Raw genomic sequence first — 27384 nt, forward strand, 5'->3', positions numbered from 1 at the left:
TCTCGGTTGTGTGACTTTCGCCAAGAGCCTTAATCTCTCTGTTCCTCGTATCTGCAAAACTGGACTGGGTACTCAATAGGACTTAATGTATCTAAAAGCCCTTGGAGGCAGGCGTGCAATGTTACTTTAGAAAGGAGGACACAGGCTCAAGAGATGGACGTCGACGCCGGGCGGCGCCTGAAGTGCTCAGTCCAGTAAAGAAAGGACCAGCGTGGCAGACGAGGGACCGCTCCGGGCACGCGGGCTCCAACCGCTGAGAGCGGCGTCGGCAGGGAAAGGGTTACAACGATAGAGACGACAGGAGGACCATGGGTGGCATGTGCCGCCCTAGCTGCCGTCCGCACGAACGCCTCCCGTCCCGGGCTAGCGCCGGGAGCCGAATGCGCAGGCGCGAGAGCCCGGCGTGGGGGCGGGGGGCACCTCCCTAGACACCCGGAAGTCTCCGCCTAACGGGCCGAGCCCGGGCCTCCTGTCCTGGAAGGGGGCGGGGCCCGAAGCCCCTCAGAGCGCGGCGCCATAGAGCGTGGACGGAGGACCCTTGTCCTAGACGCATCCGGAAGTGGCTCCCTGGGGCGCCCGCTTCGCACCATTTAGCTGGGGGGGGGGTCGGCAGCTAGGGGTTGCCGGGCTCGCCTTCCTAGAGCGGCGAGGACGGGGTGGAGGCTGGAGGTGGGGTGGGAAGGGGAGGGGGGAGCGGCGCGGGCGGAAGCGGCCAGGAAGGTCACTTCCGGCCTGGGCGCCCGTCCCCCTGACCCCAGGGTCTGAGTCGCCGCTGCCGCCGCTGCCACCATCCGCGAGGGAGGAGAGAGGAGGAGGAGTGCGGCGCGGCGGCCCCGGGACCGAGGAGGTGAGGGGAGGGCGCGGGGGCGGGGGGCATGCGCCGGGGGCCGGGTGGGCGCGCGCCTCAGGGCGCCGGGCTGCGGCCGGGGGGGCGGGCGGGGAGGCGGGAGGCGAGCGCGACTGGGCGGGCGAGTGCGCGTGCGCGCCGCTGGGGGGGCGTGAGTGGGCGCGCGGCCGGTGACGCGGGGCGGGGCGGGGGCACCGGGAGGGGCTGCGGGGAACGCGCTTGGGGAGTGCGCGTGCGCCGCTCCCAGGAGCGCGCCCGAGGCGGGAGCGCGCGCCGGGCCGGAGGCTCGGGCGAACGCGTCCTCCCTGGCTTCCCTGGCCGGTCGTGGCCGGAAGCGGTGGCGACTCCCGGGGGAAGTTGAGGCCCCGGTGGGGGAGGAGGCCGCGCGGGCCCAGCCTGCCTGACCGGAAACGGCGGCCCCGGGGGGCCCGTCGTGGCCCCGGGCCTGCCCCCATTCCTTCCCCCTTTCAAAGGAACTCGGTCCCGCTGTCGTCCCGGGCGGGCTGCGTGCGGCCTTTGATCCGGCCGATAATTACGGATTTTCCGGCCGGCGGGAGGCTCATTCATTCGCCCCTGCGCGGGCGGCGGGCAGGAAGCGCGTGCGCCAGAGGGGAAGTGATGGGCCAAGGTCAGGCACCGCGTGGCCCGCGGGGCAGGGCAAGGACGGTGGCCAGGCCCGATGGCCATCCCGAGGCCTCCCGGGCGCCGAACCGCGCCCCTGAACCCCAGCTCCCAGTCTCCGCCGTAAAGGGGGACACCCCAGTTCGTGGAAATGAGTGCCCTTCGGTCCCGCGGGGTCGGGCAAGCTTGGGATGGCGTGATCAGTCGGAAAAGTGAGCCACAGCGAGTGTGGACAGAGGCTGTTACAGAGCCGTTACCAATGCTTGGTACCAAGGACAGGGAGATGAACAAGGTCCCTGAGGGAGCGGGTAGAGACCTGGACAGAGGTCCGTGCCCCTCTCCCCTCTCCACCCCCGTCCTCATCCAGGGGGCCGAGGGAGCCAGGGAAGACACCCCACCCAGCCCAATCCAGAGGGGCAGTCAGCGTTTTAGGAAAGGACTGACTTGGTTTGGGTTTTACGTGTGGTTCCTGGTGCCCGGCCCTGCGTTGGGCAATGCTGAGGATCCAGCTAGGAGCTGGGTCTGGCCTCGCTTCTGGGGAAGCACAGTTGCTGTTGATCCTGGCTTATCTCCTAAGACTGTAAGCCTCTTTGGCTAAATGCAGCTGGCATTCACCTACCTGTCTCTGCTGTAGTCTCCTTTGTCCTCCTGCCTCAGCCACAGAGAACATTGAGATCAGATTCCTTCTAATGTTATCTCTTGTATTAGCCCTTTTCCTCCTGGAAGTCATCCAGGTCTGACCACCACCCAGCAGAGCTAGAGAACTGGGAGGGCTTAGCACCATGCTGGGCCCAGGAGCAGCACTGTAGTGTGTTAGCCCGGGGCTCTGGGGTCAGACTGACTTGCTTTCAAGTCCTAACTTCACCGTTCATCACCTTTGTGACCTTGCGGCACAAGTAATTTCTCAGTTTCTACTTGAGTGAAACAGGGATAATAATAATAGTATTGATCTTGGCAGGAAGATTCTTAACGCTTTCCTCTTAGAGCCAAAGCAAATCTCATAAAAGTGGGTGTAAAGCATGTGGACAGGCCTCTGGGGCCAGGCATTCCTAGGCCAGGCTCTGGCTCCGTCTCTTCCAGCCCTGTGACCTTGGACATGCCACTTCCCCTTTCCCAGGCTCAGTTTCCTCCTCAGTCCCTTAAGATGGAGAGCACAGTCGACCGTTCGCTGGATAAGACTGGTCCATCAAAGCTGCTGCCCAGGCCCCGCCCTGTGCTGGGCCCTTGGACACAGCGGTGGTCCTGGTGCAGTGCTCTGCGGTGGGGTGGGAGAGGAGGGTCACTCGGCTGGGCAGCACTTCCTGTCCTGGAGCAGCTCAGAGCCCTGGCGGGGAGGCACGTGCATGGAAGCCCAAGGCTCGGGAATTTGCCAGGATGGCCCTGGGAGCTAGAGGAACCCAGAGGGAGGGCATTCTGGTCAGGGAAGGATGTCTGGGGAGATGGCGTGTTCCGAGTCTTGAAAGACAGAGGAATTGGCCAAGAGGACTCTGGGACTCCGGGGAGGAGGATGGTGAGTTCTGGGCAGGCAGAGGTAATCTTGCTCCATGGCCTCCAGCGACTGCCTGGCTGCCCTGTGCTCTTTGGTGGTCACTCCTGGGCACACAGATCTCTGGGCACCTGTGCTCAGATGAGGCCCATAGCCCCCTAACCCTGGCTGGCTGTCCCACAGTGCTGCTTGAGATCTCCTGCCTGCCGAGGCACGTGCCGGGCACTGCCCCCAGGGACTCAGCTCTGGCGCTGGCCTCCTGGTGGAGACAGACTGCAGATCTGACGACACTCTGGCTGAGCCCTAGGCAGGCGGCTGGCCCTGTGCCCGGTACTCAGTGTCCTGAGCCCTCGGAGGCCCTGGGATGGGGTGGTCACCCCACTCTGGGGGGGACTGAGTCCCAGGCGCCACGGCAGCACCGGAGCATGGGTCTGTGTGAATCCAGAGCCTGGCCCTTTCCCATGATGCCACCGCCTGCGTCAGCTTCTTTTGGCCAGGCTTGGGGCCTGGGGGAGACAAAGGCTGTTCTGAAGGAGGTCTCTTAGGTGTCATTAGTTGGTTTGGGGACTCGGGGATCCCCTTCCGGTGGGGCAGCTATCGTGAAGATTCGTACAGGCGGGGCCGCTGGCTCAGGGGATTCTGAGACTCAGCCCCTCATTTCAGGTGTGCCTTTCACAGGTGGTGAGGACACGGGCAGTGTGTGCTGAGATGCAGGTGTCAGGAGGCCTCACTAACCTATGAGGCAGGTAGGGGAGTTCTGTTGTCACGCTAGTAGGGTCAGCAGCCCTGTCGTAGGAGCAGAGAGAGCCGTTGCCTCACCCCACTGTACAGCCAGCCAGCAGAGCTTGGGGTGAGGGGCTGGCGGGGAGGGCCCTGGGCTGCTCCTGGGCCTGCCTTGGCGGACTTTCCCTGGCTCCGTCTGCCTGGTCTCTGGGCTCTCTCATGCCGAATGAGGAGTCCCGTGTGGGCAGCCTGGTAATGAATGTTTCTGGGGACCTAAAGACGCATCAGACGTGGCCCCAGCCTTGAGGCTCAGGGTCAGGCCGGCCAGAAAGTTGTGGCCCCGTGGGGCTCTGTGTGCAGGGTCTGCTGGGAGGTTGCAGTCCCCCAGGGCTGCGTAGGGGACACGCAGGGGTGAGTAAGCCGGGGAGATCCTCCCAGGGACATAGGCTGCATCTGTACTCGTGGAAATAAGGGGAGCAGGTGCCCCTGTCCTCGGTGGAAGGGGAAGAAGTGCCTTGGAGTCTGGCCCACTGGTTTCACCTTGGCCCTTCTGCCCTGTGGCTCTGTGGCGTTGGGTCAGCCAGTGAACTTGTCTGAACTGGGCTTTAGACTCCTGGTTCACACTTACTAGGCAGTACCGGGCACCTGGCTCCTTGTGGAGCGCGTCATCTCGTCTGATCTTGACGCCAAGCCCACGAAGAGGAGACACGGGGTGAAGCAGCTGCCCTAGGCGGTGGGTGGTGAGGCCGATCCCAACCCCGGCAGCCTGCCCTCCTGCCCGGAGAGGACGGCCTCTCGTCTCTTGGTGGTGGTGGGGGATCAAGATTATGTACCTGCTGCACCCTGTGCGCGGTCTGCAGTGTGTAGCCTGTGCTTGATGAGTGCGAGCTGGCCATTTTTTTGAAAAAATTAATTATTTATTTTTGGCTGCATTGGGTCTTTGTTGCTGCGCGCGGGCCTTCTCTAGTTGCGGTGAGCGGAGGTTACTCTTCGTTGTGGTGCGCGGGCTTCTCATTGTGGTGGCTTCTCTTGTTGCAGAGCACAGGCTCTAGGCACACGGGCTTCAGTAGTTGTGCCACGTGGGCTCAATAGTTGTGGCTCACGGGCTCTAGAGTGCAGGCTCAGTAGTTATCGCGCACGGGCTTAGTTGCTCCGCGGCATGTGGGATCTTCCCGGACCAGGGCTTGAACCTGTGTCCCCTGCACTGGCAGGCAGATTCTTAACCACCGCACCACCAGGGAAGTCCTGCGAATGGGTCTTATTTGATAAGAGGGGACAGTTGAGCTGAGGGAAGGGAGAAGTCTGGGAAGGATTTCCGGAGGAGGTGCTGTTTTTGCTGGGCTCTGGTAGCAGATCTACAGGGGGAAGGCGGGTGGGCAAGGTGGAAGGAAGCACCGTGCAGATCGCACAGATTGCCAGGTTGGGAGAGTCCATGCTCACCTGGAGGATGGGGAGTCTGGCCCGTTGGCCTGATTGAGGGGTGACAGAACATGAGATGCCCCATAGGTGCAGTTCTGGTTTTTGTTTTTTGTTTTTTGTTTTTGTCCTGAAGAGTATTTTGTTTGTTTAAACAATTTTCAGTTGCTCACCAACATTTAAGAATCAGGAGTGGTCACAAATGTTTCGGAAGCTCTAGAAGCACTAGGTGGTGGCTGGTGGCTGGGACGGGGCAGAGGCTGCAGTGCTCCCCTCTACTCCTGGGTGGGCCTGCGGCCGTAACAGTAGGTCAGGGTTCTAGGAGTTCCAGAAACTTCTGTCTCTCGTGGAGCAGATGGGGAGTGGTGACTGGGGCTGTGCGTGTCTACCCTGAGCTCACTCTTTTCTGAGCCAGCCCGGCCCTGCTGGGCCCCTGGGAAGGGCTTCAAAGGACCTGAGAGAGGCCAGGTGTGGGAAATAAAGCAGTGTAATAGACTTAGCAGGAGGCAGCCTAATTGAAGGAAAGGGGGAGGAAGCAGAGAGACAGAAGGAAACTGGAGGGGGAGCCTCAGGACCTCGCTCAACCCTGTGTGTCTAAGCATGCTGGAATCCTTCTAGGGAAGAGTGGTCTGCCCAGCTGGCCCCAGACCAGACAGAAAACATCTAAATGGTCAATCCATGGAGGAAACACGGACAGTTGCCACCCAAAAAGGGGTGCAAGATCCTGATGGCATCACAGAGACATTCCCCCAACATTCAAACCACAGGTCTGACGTGGGGAGGGCTCCCGGATCACCTTGGGGGCCCGGGGGGCCCAGACAGATGCAGAGGAGGGAACAGACTGGGTCTTCAGGCCTGGAGTGAGGGGTGAAGAAGCCTACAGAACAGGGAAGTGAGGAAGGAGCTGGATGGGAGATGTAGGGGTGTGCCTGCAGCCCTGGGGGTACTGGGGGGCACCTACCATCCAGGGAGGGCTGAAGAGGGGCTGAGGGTCCGAGGCGGCCCTGTTGAGTCGGTGGTCTGAGAGCTCCAGCCCACTCACCTGCAGGGAGCTGGCGTGCACAGGAGCGGATGCTGGAGATGAGGAGGGCCATCCCAAACAGTGGTGGGTGGTGGCAGCCTTGGAGGGAAGTAGGCCCTGCGCTGGGATGTCGGCGGGGCTTGTTGGGCTAGGGATTTGACATTTGAGCAGACCCTTGAAAGGTGAGAAGGGGCCAGGCAGGTGGAGGACGGGGCCAGGCTCTCTGGCGGGAAAGAGGAGGCCTGGGCGGGAGGTGGGAGTGAGGGGCTGGAGGAGGAAGTGAGTTTGCAAGGGTGACTGGGGCCGATGGGGCCCTGCAGGACCTGCAGAGGAGTCTGGATTTTGGACTGAGTGCAGTGGACACATGTTGGAGGTGGTTCAGGCAGGGGAGTGATGTGAACTGAGCTACCTGAAAAAAAAAAAGTAACAGTTTCATTGTGATGTAATTCCCATGTTGTACAGTTCACTTACTTAAAGTATACAGTTAACGTATTCACAGGGATGTGCAACCATCACCACGCTGATTTTAGGACTTTCTCATCATCCCCTAAAAGGCTGTGTACCCACTCGTGTCCCCCGGCCCGGAGCCTCTGAGAACCACTGGTCTGTGTTCTGACTGGATTTGCCTGTCCTGGACTTTTCACGTGAGTGGAATCACACACCACGTGGTCTGTGTCTGCCGAGGTCCATCTGTGACGCAGCACTGGTCAGTGCTTCCTTTTCCTGGCTGAGTAATACTCAAGCTACAGATGGACCATGTTTGTGCGTCCATTCACCCGGTGATGGGGGTTTGGGTTGTCTCCACTTTCTGGCTGTTGTGATTTATGCTTCTGTGAACACGTGTGTATAAATTTGGGGGCGGACATGTTTTCATTTCTCTTGGGTACGTGGCCAGAAGTGGAGTTGCTGGATTATACTGTAATTCTGTGTTTAACCTTTTGAGGAGCTGCTAATCTCTTTTCCACAGTGGCTGCACCATTTCACAGTCTCAGCAGCAATGCACGAGGGTTCCAACTTCTCCACACCCTCTCCAACACTTGTGTTTTCTGTTTTTATTATGTCCGTCCCAGTGGGTGTACAGTGGGGTCCCTCTGTGGTTTTGATGAGCGTTTCCCTGAGGGCTGATGATGTTGAGCATCTTTTCATGTACTTAACAGCATGCTGTCTTTGGAGAAACCTCTCTTCTGATCCTTTGCCCGTTTTTAGTTGCTTATTTGAACTGAGTGCCTTGAAAAGATGAATTGGTCCGTGGTGTGGGGAATGGACTCTGGAGGGGTGTTTGGCAGGAGTGCGGGGGGTGGGGTGGGGTGGGGGGGTGGGAGTTGGGAGTTGGGAGAGGAGGGTGGTGAGGATGGCAGGCAGGGGAGAGGGAGCGGGGAGGGAGCTCCGGGAAGGGAGGGAGCGTGTGTGCACACGATGGTGCTGCCTACTGCCCCCGGGGTCAAGGCTGAGAAGTAGCCACTGGATTTGGTGACCAGAAGGTTGTGGGAGTGGCGGTTGGAGGATGGCGGGGGAGGAGGTGGGGGTCACAGCTCAGCCCGACAGTGGAGGGAAAGCAGCTGGAGAGGAGAGAGAGGCACGCGGGGTGAGGGGACAAGTGAGTGGGCCCTCGGGAGGGTCTGGGGCGGAGAGCGAGGACAGGGGGAGCAGGGAGCCGCCGGCAAGCAGAGCTGGGGGAGGAGGACAAGGTGAGATTGGCAGCAGAAGAAAGAGCTGGGTAATTGGTGGGCAGGCATCCAGAGGAGGTGGGCGGGATCTAATAACAACAATAATAACGATAATTTGTCTTACACTTAATAGCCAGCGCTAATTGAATCGCTCAAGGCCCCAGCAGCGGCATGCCTTCGTCTCTGCAGAGCGGGGGTCCGAGCAGGGTGAGGCTGGGCCGGTACTGTTGAGCGTTTGGGGGGCCAGGGGAGAGTAGGACCCTCTGCTTTTGGCCTCCGGGGCTATCAGAGTCCACAGTCAGGCTGGCTGCGGGAATTGCCCCTTCTCCCCCAGAGAGCCGCCCGGGTCCTGAGAGCAGCTAGCTTAGGGGCTGCCTGAGGCCCTCAGCTCTGGCCGCTCCCCTCTGAGGTCCTGGGGCAGGACCCCAAGCCCCCCGGATCAGGACAAGAGGGCCCAACAGCTGCGTGAGTGGATGAGCGCATGAGTGACTGGCTGGACGGGGGAGGGAGGGACCTGGGTAGGATGGTTTAGTGAACGCCCTCGGCTCTTCACCAGGATTGCGGTTGGCCCCCCAGCACGCGCTTCCTGACCTCTCACTCAGCTCCAGGGGTACCTGCTGGTCCCTGTTGCACGGGGGCGGCAGCCGAGGCCCAGAGAGGCTGAGCCGCATGTGCAGGGTCACAGAGTGGAGTGGCCGAGGCACCAGGCTCCAGCCTTCGTGCCAGAAGCCAGGGCAGCACCGCCACCGGGGCCTTTTCCGTGGAGACAGAGGAGATGCCGGGGTGTTCTCACCTCGTGGCTGGTTTTCAGTCTCCCTGGTGGGTGGTGTAACCTCCCTCTGCTCAGGGCTGAAACCGAAATGCAGAGCGGACTGTCCCCGAGTCCCCAGGTGTGCCCTGCGCCAGGCACCCCTGACCAGCAGCGCCAGTGGGTGCCCCTGCCGAACCCCCAGAAGTCAGCGAGAGAAGCTGCCTCTTTCTAGGGCCTCGTAGTAGCGTTCTGCCTAGTCAGGGCTTCCTGCCGTGTCTGGAGTACCATGCAGACGCCTGGCTGGGCCTGCACGGCCCTGCTCTGGCCCCTCTGCCTCTAGTGCCTCATCTACTACCCCAGGGCAGGGCTGGCTCCGTCGTTTTCAGGGCCTGGCATGAAATGAAGAGGTGAGCCCCTTGGGCAAAAAGCAAGAAAAAAGCTTTTCCCTTTCTTCCGAGGTCTCTCAGCCTGTCAGGGTGTTTTTAACTTGGTATTTCGTGTCGCACTCCCCCAGGTACAGGGTTGCCCTCGGGCAGGCCTGGCTCCTGCCCGGGCCCCCGTAGGACCTCCTGTGCAAAACGCGGATCCCGAGATAAGATTAGCAGTAGTCTCAGGGCGGCGACCACAGAGTATGGACCCCCATGCGCTGGGCTCCCTCACCACTGGTGGCCCTGCTGTGGCCCCTGCAGGCACCCCACCTGCCCCTTCCCGCCCTCCATTCCACCATCCAGGACTCAGCCTCCCTCAGGCCCACCTATCCTGTCCCCGCCAGGCCTTTCCTGTGTGTCTGCTTGGCCTGGGACGCTTTCCCCTAAATCCTGGCATCCGTCATTCCTTCGCATCTGGGTCGGCAAACTCTCCTTAATGAGCCAGAGAGTAAACGTTTGAGGGCTTACAGACCAAGAGGCCATGGTGAGGGTGTATGTTGACACCTACATACCAGTTAACATGTGACCATTTAAACCCCGTGAGAACCGTTCTTGGTTGGAGGGCAGCTCCCAGGAGGGTCATTGTGTACAGACCCTCCCTTACGTTATCCTGTCTTGGCTCCAGTCTGGCCCATGGAGGGGCCTTTGGCAGTCTGTAGGGGGTGTAGGATTTTCCTCTGCCCTCCTAGGGCTTCCGGCTGGACTGACTAAGGCGGATTAACAGGAGAAAAGCATACGAATTTTATTTCCGTGAGCTTGGGAGCCCTCAGGAGAAAATCGCCGGAGTGCTCCTTATACACCAGGGTGAGCAGGTGCCATGGTGGGGAGTAACCGCGGGACCCGGGGGGATGCAGGAAGGAAGGTCATTTTAGCAGGTCTCTCTCGGGATGTTTCTTCTTCCTGGAGCCGGGAGGGCACTTTCACGTGCCCCCTGCTTTCAGGGGAGAAGGTGCGTTCAGAGCGTCCTTGTTGCACCTGCTGTTTTCCGACTGCCCTGAATTCGGGGTCATCAGTGTGGTAAAGCAGCCTATCAAGGTGGAAGTTCTGCATCTCACGTCCTGGTTCAAGAGCAGCCCCTTCCCCTCCATGCCCAGCCTCACTTGCCTGCTGGCTCTTCCCACCATGGAAATCGGGGTGTTGGTTCCCTCACTGCCTTGTTCTGGGCAGCGTGGCTCCCGGTGCTCAGTAAGCACCTCTGGGTGCAGGGAAATCTCTGGTGCAGGGCTGGCCGCTGTCACCTCCCTGTCCTCCGTCCCTTCCCCCAGAGCCTGTGGGTTCCCTGGAAGGAGGATGGAGGCCAGCCCAGGCCTTGTCGCTGCAGGAAGCTGGCCTGAGGTGGACGCTCGAGGCCGGGAAGTCCCTGCTTTATTGACTTATATGTGATTGTTCCAGTGGCAGCACATGATAACCGCCTGGCAAACGAGTTTCAACCCAGAAGCCACAGAGGAGCGGCCTCTGTCCGTCCCACCTCCTCAGCCCCCGAGCCCTTGGCCTCTCTTCCTTTTCTTTCTCTTGTGTGTTTCTGTTGTTGCTGGGGTTTGAATAAGAGGGCCCCGTACGAATTCTTAGGTCTTTTTACTTTTTAATTGAGATATAAGTCACACATTGCAAAGTTCGCCCTCGTAAAGTGTACAGTCTAGTGGTTTTTTAATATAGTCACAGAGTTGTGCAACCATCACCACTGATTCCAGAACATTTTCATCGCTCCAAAAAACCCCGTGCCAGTGCGCGATCCCTCCCCATCCCACCCCCAGGCTGGCAGCTGCTTATCTCGGCCTGGACGGTTCACATCCCGGAGCCGCGCTCTGAGTGGCCTTGTGTGCTGGCGGCTTCCCGGGGCGTTGGAGTTGTCACCCCGTGTTGGCTGTCACGCACAGCACTGCTGTGAATAGCACTTAGGAGTGGGGTCCTGGGGTCACACAGTGACTTCGTCATTATCAGGACGTGCCAGGCTCTCTTCACAGCGGCTGCCCTACTGGCACACCCGCCCGCCGTGCAGTTTTCACGTTTACCTGTGATCTGAGGGCCCGCACAGTTCTCTCTCCCCAACACCCCGATTTCCCTGTTGTGATACATAGGCCTTGTCACCAGAAAGAAGCCAACCTTTAGTCTTTTCCCCTCGTTACACAAGTAATTATCCATTAATGTAAAAAAAATTGAGAAGGTGAAGGTAAAGGAGAAGAAAACGTTAAGATGGCTCTTCCTGTTATTGGCTGGGGGGGTGGGGGCGGGGCGGCCACTTTACAGCGTTGTTTCAGAGGCTGTGAGATGTCCGTAGACCCGCTTCCCATGGTCTGTGATCTTATTACACTTTCTCCCACCACGGGGCTGGCGGGTTCTTTCCGGTTCTTACCCTGTTCTAAATCTTGCTGTGGCAGACCCTGCAGGAAGCATTTTCCGAGGTTTGGGTTTTCCCCGCAGATTAGCTTATGAAGTGGGCTTCCCCGGGCAGGGGCCGTGAGCTCCACAGCGGCGTTACCTGACTGGGCCCTCGTCACCCGATGGGTCCAAGGGCCGGTCTGTCCTTCCGGTATGGGTCTCACCACTTCCTGCAGTGGGTCCTAGAAGGGGGGTGGTCATGGGGGTCGGATTTGGGGTGCACTGCGTTCCGTCCCTCGAGCCTCTGCTCTGTTAGTTGGCCTGTCACCCACCCGTTGGCAGCACATGTCTGTGCCTGGCGCTGTCGTGGGGCCCCCGGAGGGTCTCGGCAGGGCCCTGGAGGCCGGGTACATCCCCTGCCCCGTGACCTTCAGCGAGGCCGTGGGCCCGGGAGGGAGGCAGGGCAGCGTCCTCCTTTGTCCCCTGGCTGCCAGGGTCCTGGGAGTCGTCTCAGCCCTGAGTCCCGCACCACCAGCGATGAGTAACTCCTGGCTGCTGTCCAGGTGCTCCCTGCTGTTGCTGCAGGGGACCCGGGATCTGGCCCCGCTGCGTCCCAGATACAGTGACGGGAAGCTGCCTTGGTTTTGTCATCAACCCTGCCGTGGCCTCCAACCAGAGCTTGTCCGCCTCACCACCGGCCTCACTTCTCGCCACTGGCTCCATTCCCGTGAGCTGCCTGGTTCAGGCTCCCACCTTCTCGTCAGATTTCGGCAATTCTTGCGTGCTTGGTGGGGGTGTCTCCCTCTTCGTGTCCCGACGGTCTGCTCACTGCCGGGTCCAGGGGGTGCTTGGGCAGCTCCGCCCGGAGGTGGCCCAGGCCCCGACAGGCCTCTTTGAGGGGCGTCTCCCTCCCTGGCCTCCTGGCTTGTCTTGCCCTTGGATTGTGCCCCTGCTCTTAGAGTCCTTGTGACCATTTGTTGAGCGTCAGGATGGTGGAGCGGGTGAGCCACGCGGCCTGTGTCCCTCCTCTGCTCCTGGGCGCTTCCACCTCTGTGCCCTGACCCGGGGGGTGGTGGTGGTGGTCACGTGGGGCACTTGGGCGCAGGTTAATGTAGGGCTGCGTCTGACTGTGGGACCTGGGCCCGCCTTCCCTCCTGGCCCGCGAGCTCTGCGGCAGGCCTGGCCTCTCCGGTTACTGCCCGTCTGCTGGTCTCAGGACTCCGTGAGTGAGCGCTCGGGAGAGCCAGGCCCAGACCCTGAGCGGCAGCTCTGCTGGTTCTGGGCACAGACTTGGAGCCGGGACGGTCTGCCTTCACGTCCCGGCTCTGCCGCCCCTGCCTCAGAATCCTCACGGCTGGGGGTGAGGGTCGCATCTGCCCAGAGGGTTGCATCAACCACTGAGAACAGTACCTGGGGGCTTGTGAGCGACTTGCTCGGCACAGCCGCGTGTGTTTATTACTTAACTAAACAGGCCGGTTAAACAGGCCAGTTCTCTGAGCTTCTGGCAGATGTCAGCAGAGGTTACTGAGGGGCGGGCCATGGAACGGGCTCCTTTCCGTGCCTGGATGGTGGTGAGCCCCTTGTTACTGGGGGATTCAAGAGAAATGGGTCAGGCTTGTTGTGCCAGGGTGTGTGATGCTTGGGGCTGGATGGCCTCGTTCCCAGATGCCAGTTCCCCCAACTGGAGTGGGGGACAGAAGGACTGTGTGGGGAGAGGTTCTCTGAGCTGTGTGCATGCAGACAGACGGGCCTTGGTTTGCACCTGAAGGGGCCTGAACACGAGAGGAGGAACCGAGGCGCCGCCCCGGGTCCCAGTCGGTGTGCCCCTTCTTGTCAGAAGGCCTGCCTGCCTGCCAGCGTCCTGCTGGAGAGGGATGTCACACCAAGGAGCAGGGCCCAGAGGGGACCAGAATGCCGTGGCCCCAGTACCAGGCTCCGCTGCCGGGGCTGGGTGCCTGCCCACACCTCCCCGCCCTGCACACTGAGTCCAAGACGCAGGCAGACCCCTGCCGGCTCCGCACCTCTGCGCAGCCAGGAGCCCAGGCCTGGCAGCTCCTGCCCTGCCCACCCTGCAGGGGCCAGAGCGTGAAGGGGAGGAAGGCTGAGCTGTGCACTCCAAGGGCCAGATTCTGCTGTGGCGTTGCCCCGGGCAGCGGCGGGGAGTGGAAGTGTGGGCTCTGGAGGCAGGCCACACAGTATGTGAGGGACGTGCACGCCAATGTCCACAGCAGCCGTGCTCACTTTAGCCAAAGGGGAAACACCCAGGCTCTGTCTGTCACCCAAAGAACAGAGAAACAAACAACACGTGGTCTGTCCCTGCAGGGGAGCATTACTCAGCCATGAAAAGGAAGGAAATCTTGACACGCTGCTCCGTGGGTGAGCCTTGAGAGCGTGCCACTCAGCGAGAGAAGCCAGACGCCAGAGGCCACGTGCTGTGTGATGCCATTCATAAGAAACGTCCAGGGTTAGGGCGAGTGGTGGCCAGGGGCTGGGACCAGAGCAGCCGGCGCTCCTCCCGTGCAGGTCCCCGGAGGGTCCATCGTCGCTGTGTCCAGGCCTGGTGTGGAGTTTTGCTTGGCTGGCCCATGTCTGGAAGCAGACCTCAGACTGTGAGCTGCTCAGACGCTCAGTGCCCGCGTCACCTGTCTCCCTGTCACACACTGTCACGTCTCAGTGGGGTTTGCCTCATCCTGGTCCAGGGAGAGGCCTTAGGACGGGCCTGGCAGGGGAGCCCTTCTGGCCTTGATTGGTGGGATGAGTCCTGGCCTGGAGTGGATTTAGGGTTCCCTTGCTTGGGGTGAGAGCACCGTCTGTACTTGTCTCGCGTAGACTTCACGACCCATGTGTCGGGCTGCCCTCCATCTTCCTGGTGAGGAAACCGAGTGGGGGGGTGGAGGGGGTCTCTTGCCCCGGCCCCAGCTGGGCAGCAGTGGAGCTGGGATGCTAGCCCCGGCCAGGTGGCCGCAGCCGGAGCACTTCCTCCTCGCCCAGGTTGCGTGTGGCCTCGGGCTGGACCCCTGTCCAGTGGGGGAGCAGAGGGCCATCTCTCCCTTGGCCCTTAAGTCCCCGCTGCCATGCACCTCCTGTCTGCTGGGCCTGAGCCGGGCGCCTGGAGCCCACATAGCACCTGTCCCCCCACCCCGGGGCCCTCCGTCCAGTCTGGCGTCCTGTAAACTCTGTCCTCTGTCTCGTCCCCTTCTAACAGGGACCCAGACATGGAGCTGCGGGAAGAGGCGTGGTCTCCGGGGCCGTTGGATTCTGAGGACCAGCAGATGGCCAGCCATGAGAACCCAGGTGAGGCGGCCTTGAGGAGTTCTTCCCAGCTGGTCCCTCACCCTTCCCTGGACCCTCGCTTCCTTTGTCTCCCCTTCCCCTCCCGTGGCTCGGGGCTCACCATCCTTCCTCTGGGGGCTCAGCCAGGCTGCCTCCCGGGCCTGTGTGGAGTCTCTGAGTTCCCTCCCAGCTGGGAGCCCCTGGGGGCTGCCCCCTCCCCTCGCTGGGTGCTCGGCACCGTTTCTAGGTGGCCCCTTGGACCTCCTGGGCGGGATGCTCTTTAGACCAGGGTGGCAGGCCCACATACCAGTGGGCCAGGACGTGGAGAGCTGGGGACAGACTGTGATGTGTGGGGAGCGGCAGGCTCACAGAGCAGGGCCAGTGACCATCCTGAGGGACAGCTGGGTGTCTGGGCTTTTATGGGGCTTGTATCTTTCTGGGGTTTAATCTGTCACTCTTTAAATATTGGCCACATGTTTTGTTTGACAAAGTGTTATTTGGGTTGAATAAAACTCATCTTTGAGCCCTTGGGGACTAGGCTTTGCTTGCTGAGACCCCATCTGGCCCCGCTGGTCCCTTCACGGCCTCACCCCTTGCCCTCTTGTGAAGATGTGCTCCCCGTTTCCGGGGGTTTTCATGCAGGGCACCTGAGAAATAAAGTATGAGCTCTTTTTCATGCTGCTTTTGATGCGTCTTCGTGCGGGCATCCCGTCCTCGTGCGTTTTGGACGGGGTCAGCCAGCATTTCTTGCTGTGAGGGGGCAGAGGGGAGGTGTTTTCGGCATTGTAGGCCTTGTGCCCCTGCAGCGTGGAAGTGAGTGGGCGCGACCACCTTATTTATAGAACAGGCTCTGAGGTCGTGATCCCGGTGCCAGCGTGTCATAGTCGTCCAAGAGAGGTTACGAGGGCCTGGGCGGGCTGGGGATAGATTGCATAAAGCACTCGAGCCCCTTCGCCTGATCTAGTTCTAAGATCCACTGAGGGGGTGAGGGAAGCTCCTTGCGCTGGCTCCGGGCAGCCGTGGTTACACAGGAGGAAACAGATTTCAGGGCACATGGCACGTGGGGCACAGACCCTCCACCACCCAGCAGGAGGGCGCACGGCCCATCCTTCCCCATTTCATGCTGCCGGGCCTGCCCCTTCCTGCTTTCCCTGTCTTTTAGCCTTTTTAAAATTAATTTTACAGTCTGTTTCATGCTGGAAATTGCAAACATCGATAGTGTGGTGATTGCACTTCCCACTGCCTAGCCTTAGCGGTGAGCAGTACTTTGCGGTCTTTTCCCTGGTTGTGCCTGCTTTTTCTTCTGGAGAATTTTAAAGAAAATCCCAGATATTGTATCATTTCACCTACAGATTCTCCAGCAATAACAAACGCTCATCTCACCTGACGAAGCGTTGCCCAGTGTGTGAAGGTGTCCCCAGCTGTCTCCAAAATGCATGTTTGCCTTGAAGTAAGGTGGTTTTAATTTTACACTCCGTCCACTAACTCATTCTCTTGAGGAAACCTCTACAAAGCACAAGTGGGTTCTCATATCCCCTTTGTCCGGCCTGCTGTCCCCAACCCAACCCCCCACCGGAGTCTGTTGCAAGTCTGCTCCGGCCCCTCCCTGCGTGGTACCCCCAACCGCGTGACACCCCTTCGCTCAGCTTGTAAGCCGTGTGGCCCAGATGCCTCCAAGCTGCCGTGTGTCCCCTGGTTCTGGGCCTGCCCTGTTGGGTCCTACCTCTGTGGCAGCCTCCTGTGATGGCACAGGGCCGGACCCCTGCCCTGAGACACCCCCCCCCCCCCCGGCTGATGCCTGGACGCAGGAGCAGGAGGCTTGGGCTGGCGGTAGCCCCTGTAGGCTGTTTCCCTGTTGGGTCGGGACGAGGGGTCCGTGAGCAGGGCTGTGAGCGCTTCCTGTGTGCCCCGAGCTTGAGGCCAGGCGCCTCGGGCAGGCCCTCTCATGGAATCCTCACACCCTTCGAGCTCGGGGTGCTGATCAGAGGGTGCTGGGCAGAGAGAGGCCAGGCCACCGCCCAGGGTGAGGCAGCCGGGAGCCAGTGGAAGGGGCCTGGGGCCTGGACGGTCCGTAGGCTGCAGCCAGAGTCTGTTGCGCTGCCTCACTGGCGCACTGACCCCAGCCCACCGCCCGCAGGTGCGAGAGCTGTCCAGGCTCGGCCTGGGGCCTTAGCTACAGGGTGTTCAGAAAGAGAAGCCATCCAAAAATGAATAATAAAGAGACATCCCAATTCTGAGGTGGGAAAGAGTCTTCAGCTGGTGTGTTGGAAATCACCCACCAGGGACAGGGTCCCGGCCTCCCGCTCTCACGCCCGCCTCTCACGTCTCAGTGCCCTCCAGAATGACCCCGCAGAGTTCACCGCAAATGGCACGTCTGAGCCGGATGACAGCAGACCCACGTAAAAACACAGCAACTGCCTGTGGGCAAAACCCATGTTCCCGGGTCACACTGGCAGCACACCTTAGGTGCAAAGCCCCAAAATACAGCTGGATGAGGACAAGCCAGCAGCCGGGGCAGTGTGGTGTTAGCAGGGGCAGGAGGGGAGGACGCCCCAGGTAGCCCTCGGGGGTTCACCGGAGGACTTGGGGCTGGTCACGCTGCGGCCAGCAACTGAAGCTGGAGGGGTTCTGTCCAGACCAGGAGCAGGGAGCGCGGGGCTGCTGGGGCCCATGGCTTCCTTTACCCAGGTAAAGTGCCCTGCCCTGGCAGGACCCACGCAGAGCAGAGCCCGTCAGGAGGGGGTTCAGGATCGAGTGGGACCCCTGTCATTGGCCACAAGGGAGAAGGGAAGGTCCAGATAAAATCAGGGGTGGCCGCAGAGCAGGCAGCCCTGCACTCGGAAGAGGGAGCCCTGAGGAGCCAGAAACGCTGTCCAGAGTGTAGCCTCCCAGAAGTTCAGGGAGACTGACCACAGAAATGAGCGAAACTGGAAAATGGTGAGTTCAGTCCTCTTGCTTCCACCCCCCAGGAAGCTATTAGAATAAAAAAGAAGAGGGGCAAATAGTATCTCCACAGACGGGGAGGGTGGTCAGAGATACACCTGCAGACAGGTCAGGATTGTTCAGAGTGGCCAGGAGATGACGGCCCCTGGAAGTGCAAGATCAGAACAGCTCAGCCCAGGGGGCAGAACTCAGCAGAGAATTAGAAACAGAGTCAAATTAATTTCAAAGTGAAGTAGGAGGAATTCGAGACTGAATAAAAATAACACATTGTTCCTTAAGAAAAATCGAAGGTGAAAAAGAGGGCCATTTTAAAATCAAAAAGAAATGAGTAAAGATTAAGGCAGAGTAAAAAAAAAAAAACAGGTACTGAAGTTAGGTAAAGAAAGCCCTTTGAAGAAGAAATCCAAAGGAATATAATGGTAAAAACTACGAGTCCAGAAAACATTCCTGAAATGTCAGAGTTAGGTATTGAAGGAGCAAATCACAGATCTGAGAATATCAGCTCGGATGAACAAGACATATTCTATTCAAGTCACGGGGCTTTAAAGGAAGAAGCAAATCCTTTGGGGCATCTAGGCAAAAAGAGCAGATGACTTACAAGGCAAAGTAGATGGGATTGCTGTCAGACTTTGCCAGCAATGCTTTATGCCAGGAGAAAATGGAGTCATATTTATGATTCTCAGGGGAAGAAAAGGTAGAGCTAAGGATCGTATTCAGGAAGACTGCCTTCCACGTTGGAAGGGCGCAGATGACCTCAGCCAGCAGGAGCTGAGCAAACAGCGTTGTCGTGGGGCCTTCCCGAGGAGTCTGCAGGCAAGTGAGCCTTGCGCAGCCCCCGTGGCCAGAGAGATGGGCGCTGAGCCGGGGCAGGCTCCACGAGGGCTCAGGCGGTGGAGGTCTGGCAGTGAAATCAGTGAGGGGAACAGGAATAGTTCACCTGATTTCTCAGGAATGGTACTTGGCAGTGGTGGGGGTGATTCTAACCGTTCAAGTTAGAATGCTTATCGTGAAGCTGTGTGATGTGGGTTCAGCAAATAAGCAGTTATGGGCTAGTCAAGTCCTCTCCTCCCCTAGTGAGGAACAGAGATGCAGATGTCCTAGAAAAGACCGCATAAAAGCCTTTTGGCCTGAATTTGTATGGGAAGTATCAGAAGTCACAGGAATTTTATCTTTTAAAAAAAAAAAAGTGAAGATCATTTCCACATTTTGGTTTTGAAATTGTTTCCCACGAAAAGAAACCAGAGTCCCTTGGAGAAACGGCCAGTTGCAGGTTTGGGGTGGGAAGTATGGATGAACCTGTAGCCCCTTGTTAGGCGGGATGGCAGAGAATCTGTCAAAGACCACCTGGGTCCCGTCCAGAGGACTCGGAGCTCACTTGAGGCTCCCACGCGCTGAAGATGGCAGGCAGTGCAGCCTACCGGATATATTTAAATCCGTGATCTCCTAATGATGTTAAGAAAGGAAAGACTATGTGGTTACCTTGGAGGGTGGTAGGGAACCAGTTCGTAACCTGGAAAACTGGGCAGGTAAGGGGAAATGAGATTCATCCTGCCATAACCACATGAAATTTACCACTGGATACCAACCAACAGATGATGTAGAGTCTCTAAAAGCTATTCCAGCTCCTAAACGCAGGAGAAACCACAGAGCAGCCCCATTTTGCACCCCTCGACGAATCAGCAGACCTAAGCGTTGAGCATCGGTGGCCCTTGATATCACAAAAAGAGAAACACGAGATATCGGGTGCCTTCAGTGAAAGAACAGGATTGCACCTTCAGAATGACTTCAGGGGCCGGCGGGGCTGGGTGAGCCAGCTGCTAACCGGCAGCAGATGCAGGGCACCAGGAGCATGCAGTCAGCAAGGGTCCAACTGGCCTTAGGGCTCCGCTTCTTAAAAGGAAAATCGTAAGGAAAAGCAAGAGATGGAGGAAGTCGTGTCTTACAGGAGACTTAAAGACATACTGAAGTAGGGCTTCCCTGGTGGCGCAGTGGTTGAGAGTCCGCCTGCCGATGCAGGGGACATGGGTTCATGCCCCGGTCCGGGAGGATCCCACATGCCGCGGAGCGGCTGGGCCCGTGAGCCATGGCCGCTGAGCCTGCGCGTCCGGAGCCTGTGCTCCGCGCAACGAGAGAGGCCGCGGCGGTGAGAGGCCCGCATACCGCAAAAAAAAAAAAAAAAAAAAAGACATACTGAAAAAGTAACGGACCGAACTGTAATGTCTGGGATGTTGCACTTGGGTGACAACCGTACAGAGATGCAAGGGAACGATTACTGCACAGGTCAGGATGGTGGTTATATTTGGGGTTGAGAGGGGGTGAGCTTGGGAAGGGCACGGAGGGACTCCCGGTGGGTGGCCAAGACCTGTATCTTGACGGGGCATTTGTCTTTCTGCATTGATTGTGGTCAGCTCTGCATTCCGGGCTCTCTGCATGTCGTGTGTTTTAGGGGAAAAAGGTTAACATCCGGTAAAGCCGCAGGTCCTGCCCTTCCCCAGAAGTCTGCTTGGGAGGATCCACCCTGGGGCGGGAAGCTGCGTGGGCGGCAGGACCCTGCCTGGGCCCAGAGCGCAGGAGCCGGAGCTGAGCCCTCCTTCAGCGAGAGAAGGACAATGACAGTTGCTGTGGGATGAGGGGACCTGGAGCCTGGGACACCCCTCCCCTTGCCTTCGGGAATGGCGATCACTCGTCATTTCTGTGCTTTTGATTGAGTGAGCCCATTGTGCTGGTCGCTGTCCTCTCCGCTTTCCGGGAATTCTTGCATCCTTTTAAAGATGACGTTTGTGCGGCAGTGAAGTTGCCCCCATGAGGAAGGCGGCCCAGAGGGAAGCCGCTGACTTCCAGCCTGACCTGGAGGGGTGCAGACTCAGACTCTGGTGTGCGTGAGAGCCGCCCGCTGCTTGGAGAGCGCCGGTCCCTGCACCCACTCGCAGGGGGAGCCAGGAATCCGAAGGTTGAGAGAGAACCCCGCCTCCCGAAATGATTAGACCCTTTTCCATTCAACAGCTTAACACCTGCTTAAAAAGTAGTGAGTGGGGGAAACAGAACGCAGCAGCGGAGAGAAGAGTCAGGTAGCCCAAGGCTACAGAGGAAGCCTGCACCCGCTGCACGCACCTCACTGCCCAGCCGGCTCCTCGGGCCTTCTCTCCCTGTTTCTGGACCTGGACGGGTGGTCGGCCCCTCGCCAACCGCCCCCCCCACCCGCATCCAGGGCCCCGGATTGAGTTACAGGTGTTTCACAAGTTCAGATGGGCTGTGTTCAGTTCCTGTCATCATGATTGTAAATACTCTTCATCGCTCAGTCAGGCGGCATATTGTTAAACTTTCTTGACAACTTTGAAAACAAGACGTTTATTTCAAAGGAGTGCAGAATACTTGCTATGGGTCAGGTGGTGCGGCTCATTTCCCGCAAAGAGCAAGTCTCCTTTCCAGCCCAGCCCAGTCCACCCCTGCTGCCCGGACACACTGCTCAGAGGCAGACAGCTCCCCAAGGTTCAGTTTTTTATTCTTGAATATCTCCACATAATGTGCTTATGACTCTATTGCTTTTTCTTTCTTTTGGCTGTGCCTGGTGGCTTGCGGGATCTTAGTTCCCTAACCAGGGATCGAACTGGGGCCCGTGGCAGTGGACGCCTGGAGTCCTAACCACTGGACGGCCAGGGAATCCCCATGATGCCACTTCTTGATTTATGTTGACACCAAAGTGGGCCCTGTGTCATCTCTTGAAAAGCGGCCCCCACCCGGCCCAGACTTCCTACCTGGATTTTTTTTTTTCCTGCTCCATATATGATTCTATATCCCATTACCCTTTCCAGTACAGGCGGTCTTGGGACCCAGACCACCCGTGCAGATACTGCTTTGCTGCTCCCAGGCCGTGTAGCCTTGGGCGGTGTTTCATCTTCCTGGTGCCTTGGTGTTCTCACCTGTAAAGACCCGAGTTCCATGGAGCCCACCTTACAAGACTTAAACGCATGGATGCTTATGAAGTGCATGGGACCACTGTCTCAGGACAGTTGGAGCACTTTGTTCCCGGCCAGGTGCTGGAACACAGGGATCGGGCCGCTGTCCTTGTGGGCTTGCAGGCTAGTGAGAGGGAGAGGGAAAACAATGTTTGGTAGGTTATAATAGGATTCACCTTTGAAAGACACCTTCGCGGTGCACCTAGGGGCGGGGCCAGGGGCGGGAGGGCGGGGCTGTGATCAGGGGGCGGGGCCGGAACCCAGGCACGAGTCCGCGCTCGAGCACGTGCCCCACCTCCATTCTGTAACTCAGGCCCAAGCCGAACAGGGAAAGCAAATGTCGCCAAGGGTGCACACAGAGCAGGCCAAGCGTGCACACAGAACAGTCTCGGAGAGCTGGGCAGGCTGCGGGGAGGGGGCAGGCTCTCGTCTCTCCCGGGAGGCCGGCTGCTCAGGCCAGGCGCGGCGTAATTGTGTTAGAGGCTTTGTTGGGCAGATGGCCCGTGGTGGTGTCCTCAGTTTGCAGACGCCAGGACCAAGGCCCCACGCTCCTTTATTGTTTGCACTGGGCATACAGTACCTACAAACCCAGGGACCAGGGTGAGGAAGTCTGTAATAGAGGCTGCGGTGTTTGGAGGTTGCACTCCCAGTTAATGGAGGGTCAGGACTTCCATGCGGCCTGTGATCCCATTAACCAGTCCGGTGACCCCTTGCTCTTCTCTCTTCTCCACCCGCAGCTAGGATTATCTTCCGAGAGCCCAGATGTGACACCATCGTTTCCCGCTTGTACACCCACAGGGTGCTGCAAGCCCTTGTCCCTGGGCAAAGGTGGAAACCGCGCTGCGGCTGCCTTCCGGTCTGGCGGGGACGCACTCTGCTGGCCCCCAGCCTGGGGCCTGGGCTTCGGGAGGCATTCTTTACTAGGAGCCTTCCCTAGACCTCCATCCCGTACCCCCGTTGGTTTCTGTTGTTTCCTTTAGCAGACATTTCTGGCGTCCCTACTAAGTCCCGGGCATTGTTCTAGATGCTGGGGAAACGGCCGTGAAGGAAGGAAGAGTCCTAAGGGATGGATAATGAATGTTTAGTAAAATGCCGGGGCGTGTTCGATGCCCTGAGGACAGACACTAGGAGGGGTGAGGGGAAGGGGACCGATGGGAGGGACGTCTGACCAGGGCCAGGTCCGTGAGGAGGGCTCCGCACTGGCAGGGCCCAATTGCCCTCTGAGGGAGGTTCTGCCACCGCCCCCGTTATAGGGAAGCCTGGGAGGGCGCACAGGTGAGCGAGGTTCCCGGGGGCACGCAGAGCAGCAGGTGGAGGGGCCCCAGGCCGCCCTCGCACGTAGGCTCTCTGACTCCCTCCTCTCCCCTCTTGCCTTCCAGTGGACATCCTCATCATGGATGACGACGACGTCCCCAGCTGGCCCCCAACCAAGCTGTCCCCGCCCCAGTCGGCGCCCCCGGCTGGTCCCCCGCCCCGGCCGCGGCCGCCCGCCCCCTACATCTGCAACGAATGCGGCAAGAGCTTCAGCCACTGGTCCAAGCTGACGCGGCACCAGCGCACACACACGGGCGAGCGGCCCAACGCCTGCAGCGACTGCGGCAAGACCTTCTCGCAGAGCTCGCACCTGGTGCAGCACCGGCGCATCCACACGGGCGAGAAGCCCTACGCCTGCTCCGAGTGCGGCAAGCGCTTCAGCTGGAGCTCCAACCTCATGCAGCACCAGCGCATCCACACGGGGGAGAAGCCCTACGCCTGCCCCGACTGCGGCCGCAGCTTCACGCAGAGCAAGAGCCTGGCCAAGCACCGGCGCTCGCACAGCGGCCTCAAGCCCTTCGTGTGCCCGCGCTGCGGCCGCGGCTTCAGCCAGCCCAAGAGCTTGGCGCGCCACCTGCGGCTGCACCCGGAGCTGTCGGGGCCTGGCGTGGCGGCCAAGGTGCTGGCGGCCAGCGTGCGCCGGGCCAAGGCACCCGAGGAGGCGGCGGCGGCGGACGGCGAGATCGCCATCCCGGTGGGCGACGGCGAGGGGATCATCGTGGTGGGCGCGCCGGGCGAGGGGGCCGCGGCGGCCGCAGCCATGGCGGGCACGGGGACCAAGGCGCCGGGACCCCGCTCGCGGCGCGCCCCGGCCCCCAAGCCGTACGTGTGCGTGGAGTGCGGGAAGGGCTTCGGGCACGGGGCCGGGCTCCTGGCCCACCAGCGCGCCCAGCACGGGGACGGGCTCGGGGCGGCGGGGGGCGAGGAGCCCGCGCACATCTGCGTGGAGTGCGGCGAGGGCTTCGTGCAGGGCGCGGCGCTGCGGAGACACAAGAAGGTCCACGCCGTGGGCGCGCCCTCCGTCTGCAGCCGCTGCGGACAGAGCTACTACCGGGCAGGCGGGGAGGACGACGACGACGACGACGAGGAGGCGGCGGGCGGGCGGTGCAGCGAGTGCCGTGGCGGGGAGGGCCGGTAGGGGCGGGGGCCCGGGGGGGCAGGGCCCCTCGGGCTTGGCGGGGACGACGGCGCAGGACCCAGAGACCCGGGGAGAAACGGACAGAGGGCTGCCCCGGACCGGCGGCGCGCTCTACCCCCTCCCCTCCCGCGGCCTGTGCGGCCTGAGAGGTGCGGCGGGCCTGGGGCGGGACACTGGGGACGCTCACCGGGCCGCCCGGCCCCTCCCCGCGCCCGGCCCTCGGCCTGGCCTGACCCTTGTAGGTTCTCGGCCGAGCCCGAATCAAGACGTGTGAGAACTAGAGAGACCAAGATACGACAAAACCCACGAGCGAAAGACCATTTTCCCTCTTTCTCTTCCCCACCAACGGGGGGTGTTGAGAAGATGCCGAACATTGGGACCTTTCCACTCGGAGGGGCCCCAGAGAGGGAAGGGAAAGAGGGGTCCTTTTCCCTTTTAGAATTTTCTTTATAATCATATCCCCTTCCTGACCCCGCCTACCTATTATTTTCTCTCTTCTTCGCGGGTCCCATCCTTTTTCCTCGCCCTAGTCCTTCCTCCCCCTCCTGGATCTGGGGTAGCAGAGAAGTGCTGGAGCGGAACTAGCCCTGTCCCAGGCGCACCCCGCAGAAAACGGGTTCCCGTCTCATCCCAGGCCTGGGCACGGTTGGAGGAGGGGTGCGGGGGGCAATAAATCGCACTATCCAATTGTCCCTGCTGTGCGTGTTTCTTGAGTTCGGGTAAACGAAGGGCTCTGCACCGGGCAGTTGCTGCTGAGGGGGTACTGACCACGGGCCAGGCCCGTGGAGAGAGGCTGCCGGCTCGGCCCGCACTCGCGCCCGGGTGCAGACTGGGCGGTTGTCCTGGAAGAGTGACCGGCCAGGTCACCGGCAGCGGGTTCTGGGCCCCAGCGGAGTGGCCGTCAAGTATCCAGGCTGGAGGATGGGCAGGCCTGTGAGGAACTGGGGCGGTTGTTCAGAGTAAGGCCCACCCACTGCTGCTTTTGAAAGGAATCTCACCGTCTGGAGCTGCAGGTGGGAGTTGCACAGGCCGTGCCTCACCTCACAGTGGAGGGCAGCCTCCCCCCACGCAGTAAATGAGCCCATGCTCCCATCTGGGCGTCCTCCCCCAGCCCCTGCAGCCCCTTCCTGCATCCAGCTTCTTGGAAGACTTGGCCTGGACGTTGCACCTGTGTCCCCCTGCTCAGATCCCATCGGGGGAGCAGGGGACAGTCACGGGGTCACATGTCACTGCAGAGGAGGCTGGAAGTGTCCCTGGCCTGCCACTGCTTCCTAGCAACAAAACTATCCTAGAGGCGGGAGATGGACTCTGGTGGGTGGGTGGATACCTGCCTGCCCCCAGGGCCCCACTGGAGGAGCCAGCCAGGGGTCTGGCGGGAAGACAAGGCTGGGCAGTTGCTTTCTGGTGTTTCTTGTGTTCTAGGCGCTGTGCTACTTGCCAGATGGACCTGGTCCTGCAGCATCATCGCAGCAGTCCTGGGACGTTGAGGACTGCTAGCAGGTCAGTCCTCAGGGTGGGGCCCAATGATGCCAATTCCAGTGTCCTGGGACCCTCAGCTGGAGTCCTGGGGACCACGTCCCCGGGATCTTCAGGGGTTATTTCCAGCCTGGCCAAATGCCGTGGCTGGACTCAACGTTCCTTTTACCTCTGCAGAAAGAGAGAGGAGTTTACCAGCAGAAGGGGAGCTAAAGGAGGAAGGGGGGTTTCTACCTTGAGCCCTGAATCTCCCCCTGGTGCTTTGCTGCCCTTGAGCAGATCCTGCCCCCACCCACCTCAGGGCCCCAGGTTCTCACCTGGTGAACCAGGGGCTCAAAACCAAGGTCACGCATGGCCATCTGGTGGGCAGAGACGTGACTCCCCAGGAGGATATATTAGAACATCTTGGGTGCGATCGTAGGTCAGAGAACCCTGTTCTCAAGTGGCCATCGCCTCGCTTGGAAGTTGGTTGAGGCGGTTCAGTTTGAGATCTCAGACCCCTCCAAAGGAGGGAGGGGTGACGCTGTTGTTTGTCCAGAGCGGGCTTGGGTAAACAAAGGCTGAGAACACATTGCCCATTGCCCGCAGTCCCTTCCCTCTCATCCAGCGCTGCCCTTGGGCGCTTCCGGAGGTGGGGGAGGGAGGGAGGGAGGAGTCGTGCCTGGTGGGTGGAAGGGACGTGCCCCGTCACTTGGGTTGAAGTAAGGGCTTGGGTTGAGTCATTCTCTCCCTACCCCTGGGGCAAGAAAGATTCTGGGCCAGTTTCCACGGTGTCGCATATAGGCTGTGTGACTCTGGGCAAGTGAGCTAGTCCCTCTCACCCTCGGCTTCCTCCTCTGTGCAGAGAAGATCTTGCCTGTCTCGACTGTCTCAAGGGATCCCTGGGAGTGTCTGTAAGTGCCTGGTCCTTGGTCACTGACAGCTAATTCCTGTCCCGGGAAGGCACCTAATGCAGGGGTGAGGAACCAGGGTTCAAATCCCTGTTCTGCCAACAGGTGCCGCTTACCCTCTCCAGGCCTTGTATGCACTCACCTCCTGAAGGACATCTTGGTTGCTTCCAAGTTTTGGCAGCTATACCTTTGGGTCTACGAAACAGCTGTCCTCCTACGAGGGAAACGAGAAGTGGCCACACCCTCAGCATTACACGCCGATGTGGGCTTGCCAGGGAAGCAGTTCTGTCCCGCGGGGTGTGGCGGTGCTTCCGAGGGAGGTTTCTCTGTTTAACGTAGAGTGGCAGTTCTCGGGTGGTGGTGAGTGTGCCCCAAAGGTAGCGTCTGGTGATGTCTGGAGCCGTTTTTAGTTCTCAGGACCGGGGGTGGGTTGCACCTGGCATCTAGTTGGTAAACGCCAGGGATGCTGCTCGATGCCCTACCGTGCACAGGACAGCCCCCTTGCCCACCACAAAGGATTATCCTGCCCCAAAGTTCGACAGTGCTGAGGATGAAACACCTGCCCTGGGGACGTGTGAGCCTCCTTTCTGGGTGACGCTCTACCGCCACCTAGTGAGCTCCAGGGGAGGTTCAAGGGAATGGCAGGGAGGTGGGTTGAGATCCTGCCCTCCCGGTGCTGCTGAATTCACTAAACTCACCAGTTGGGGAACTTCTACTCAGTGACCTCAGGTCAGAAATTCTGTGACTTGTAGCTTAGAGGATCAAACCTGACATGGCTTCACACCACACACACCCCCAACATTACCCACCTGCAGAGTGTGAGGAGTGGGTAGAAGGGAGTGCTCCATCACATGACACGGGGAAAGGATCCAACTGGAGAAAATGACAACGGAAGAGCCCAGAGTCATCCAGGAGGCAGCATGTGCCCACCCTGGGTCCCCACCCCGTGGCCAGACGTACTAGGTCAGGGCGATGTCCCTGGATTTGCCAACGGTCGCCTTCCAGGAGATGCTCCCTGTCCTCTTGCTCTGCCTTCCGGGGGGCGCAAATATAAAAAGAAATGTGCATGCAACTATGCATCATACTTTAGATCCCACATATAAGTGATGCCACAT

At 59.8% G+C, this 27384-nt stretch overlaps 2 protein-coding genes across 6 annotated transcripts in view; one reads left to right on the forward strand and one right to left on the reverse strand.

Annotated features, from left to right (window-relative positions):
* The first annotated feature begins 534 nt into the window (after positions 1 to 534).
* ZNF787 (zinc finger protein 787) lies at positions 535 to 24833 on the forward strand. Of its 5 annotated transcripts, none has more exons than XM_082676035.1 (3): positions 535 to 847; positions 14485 to 14573; positions 22831 to 24833. In XM_082676035.1, the coding sequence occupies exons 2-3, from the start codon at positions 14495 to 14497 to the stop codon at positions 23901 to 23903; spliced, it is 1152 nt and encodes a 383-aa protein (XP_082532161.1). In that variant the 5' UTR covers positions 535 to 847; positions 14485 to 14494; the 3' UTR covers positions 23904 to 24833. The 5 variants fall into 5 exon arrangements, with proteins under 5 accessions (XP_082532161.1, XP_082532164.1, XP_082532162.1 ...); XM_082676036.1 differs by lacking the exon at positions 535 to 847 and adding an exon at positions 7561 to 7699; XM_082676037.1 differs by lacking the exon at positions 535 to 847 and adding an exon at positions 15905 to 16002 and having other exon boundaries at positions 14545 to 14573.
* LOC309836638 (NACHT, LRR and PYD domains-containing protein 5-like) overlaps positions 24583 to 27384 on the reverse strand; it is a gene marked incomplete at both ends in the record, with an annotated part of 32658 nt that continues 29856 nt past the window's right edge. The window contains one exon of the mRNA XM_082676745.1: positions 24583 to 24745. Within this exon, the coding sequence (XP_082532871.1) occupies positions 24583 to 24745 (163 nt within the window). The remainder of the gene's footprint in view (positions 24746 to 27384) is intronic.

This window comes from Grampus griseus, assembly GCF_964374135.1.
Source record: "Grampus griseus genome assembly, chromosome: 19".
Classification (NCBI taxonomy): Eukaryota; Metazoa; Chordata; class Mammalia; order Artiodactyla; family Delphinidae; genus Grampus; species Grampus griseus.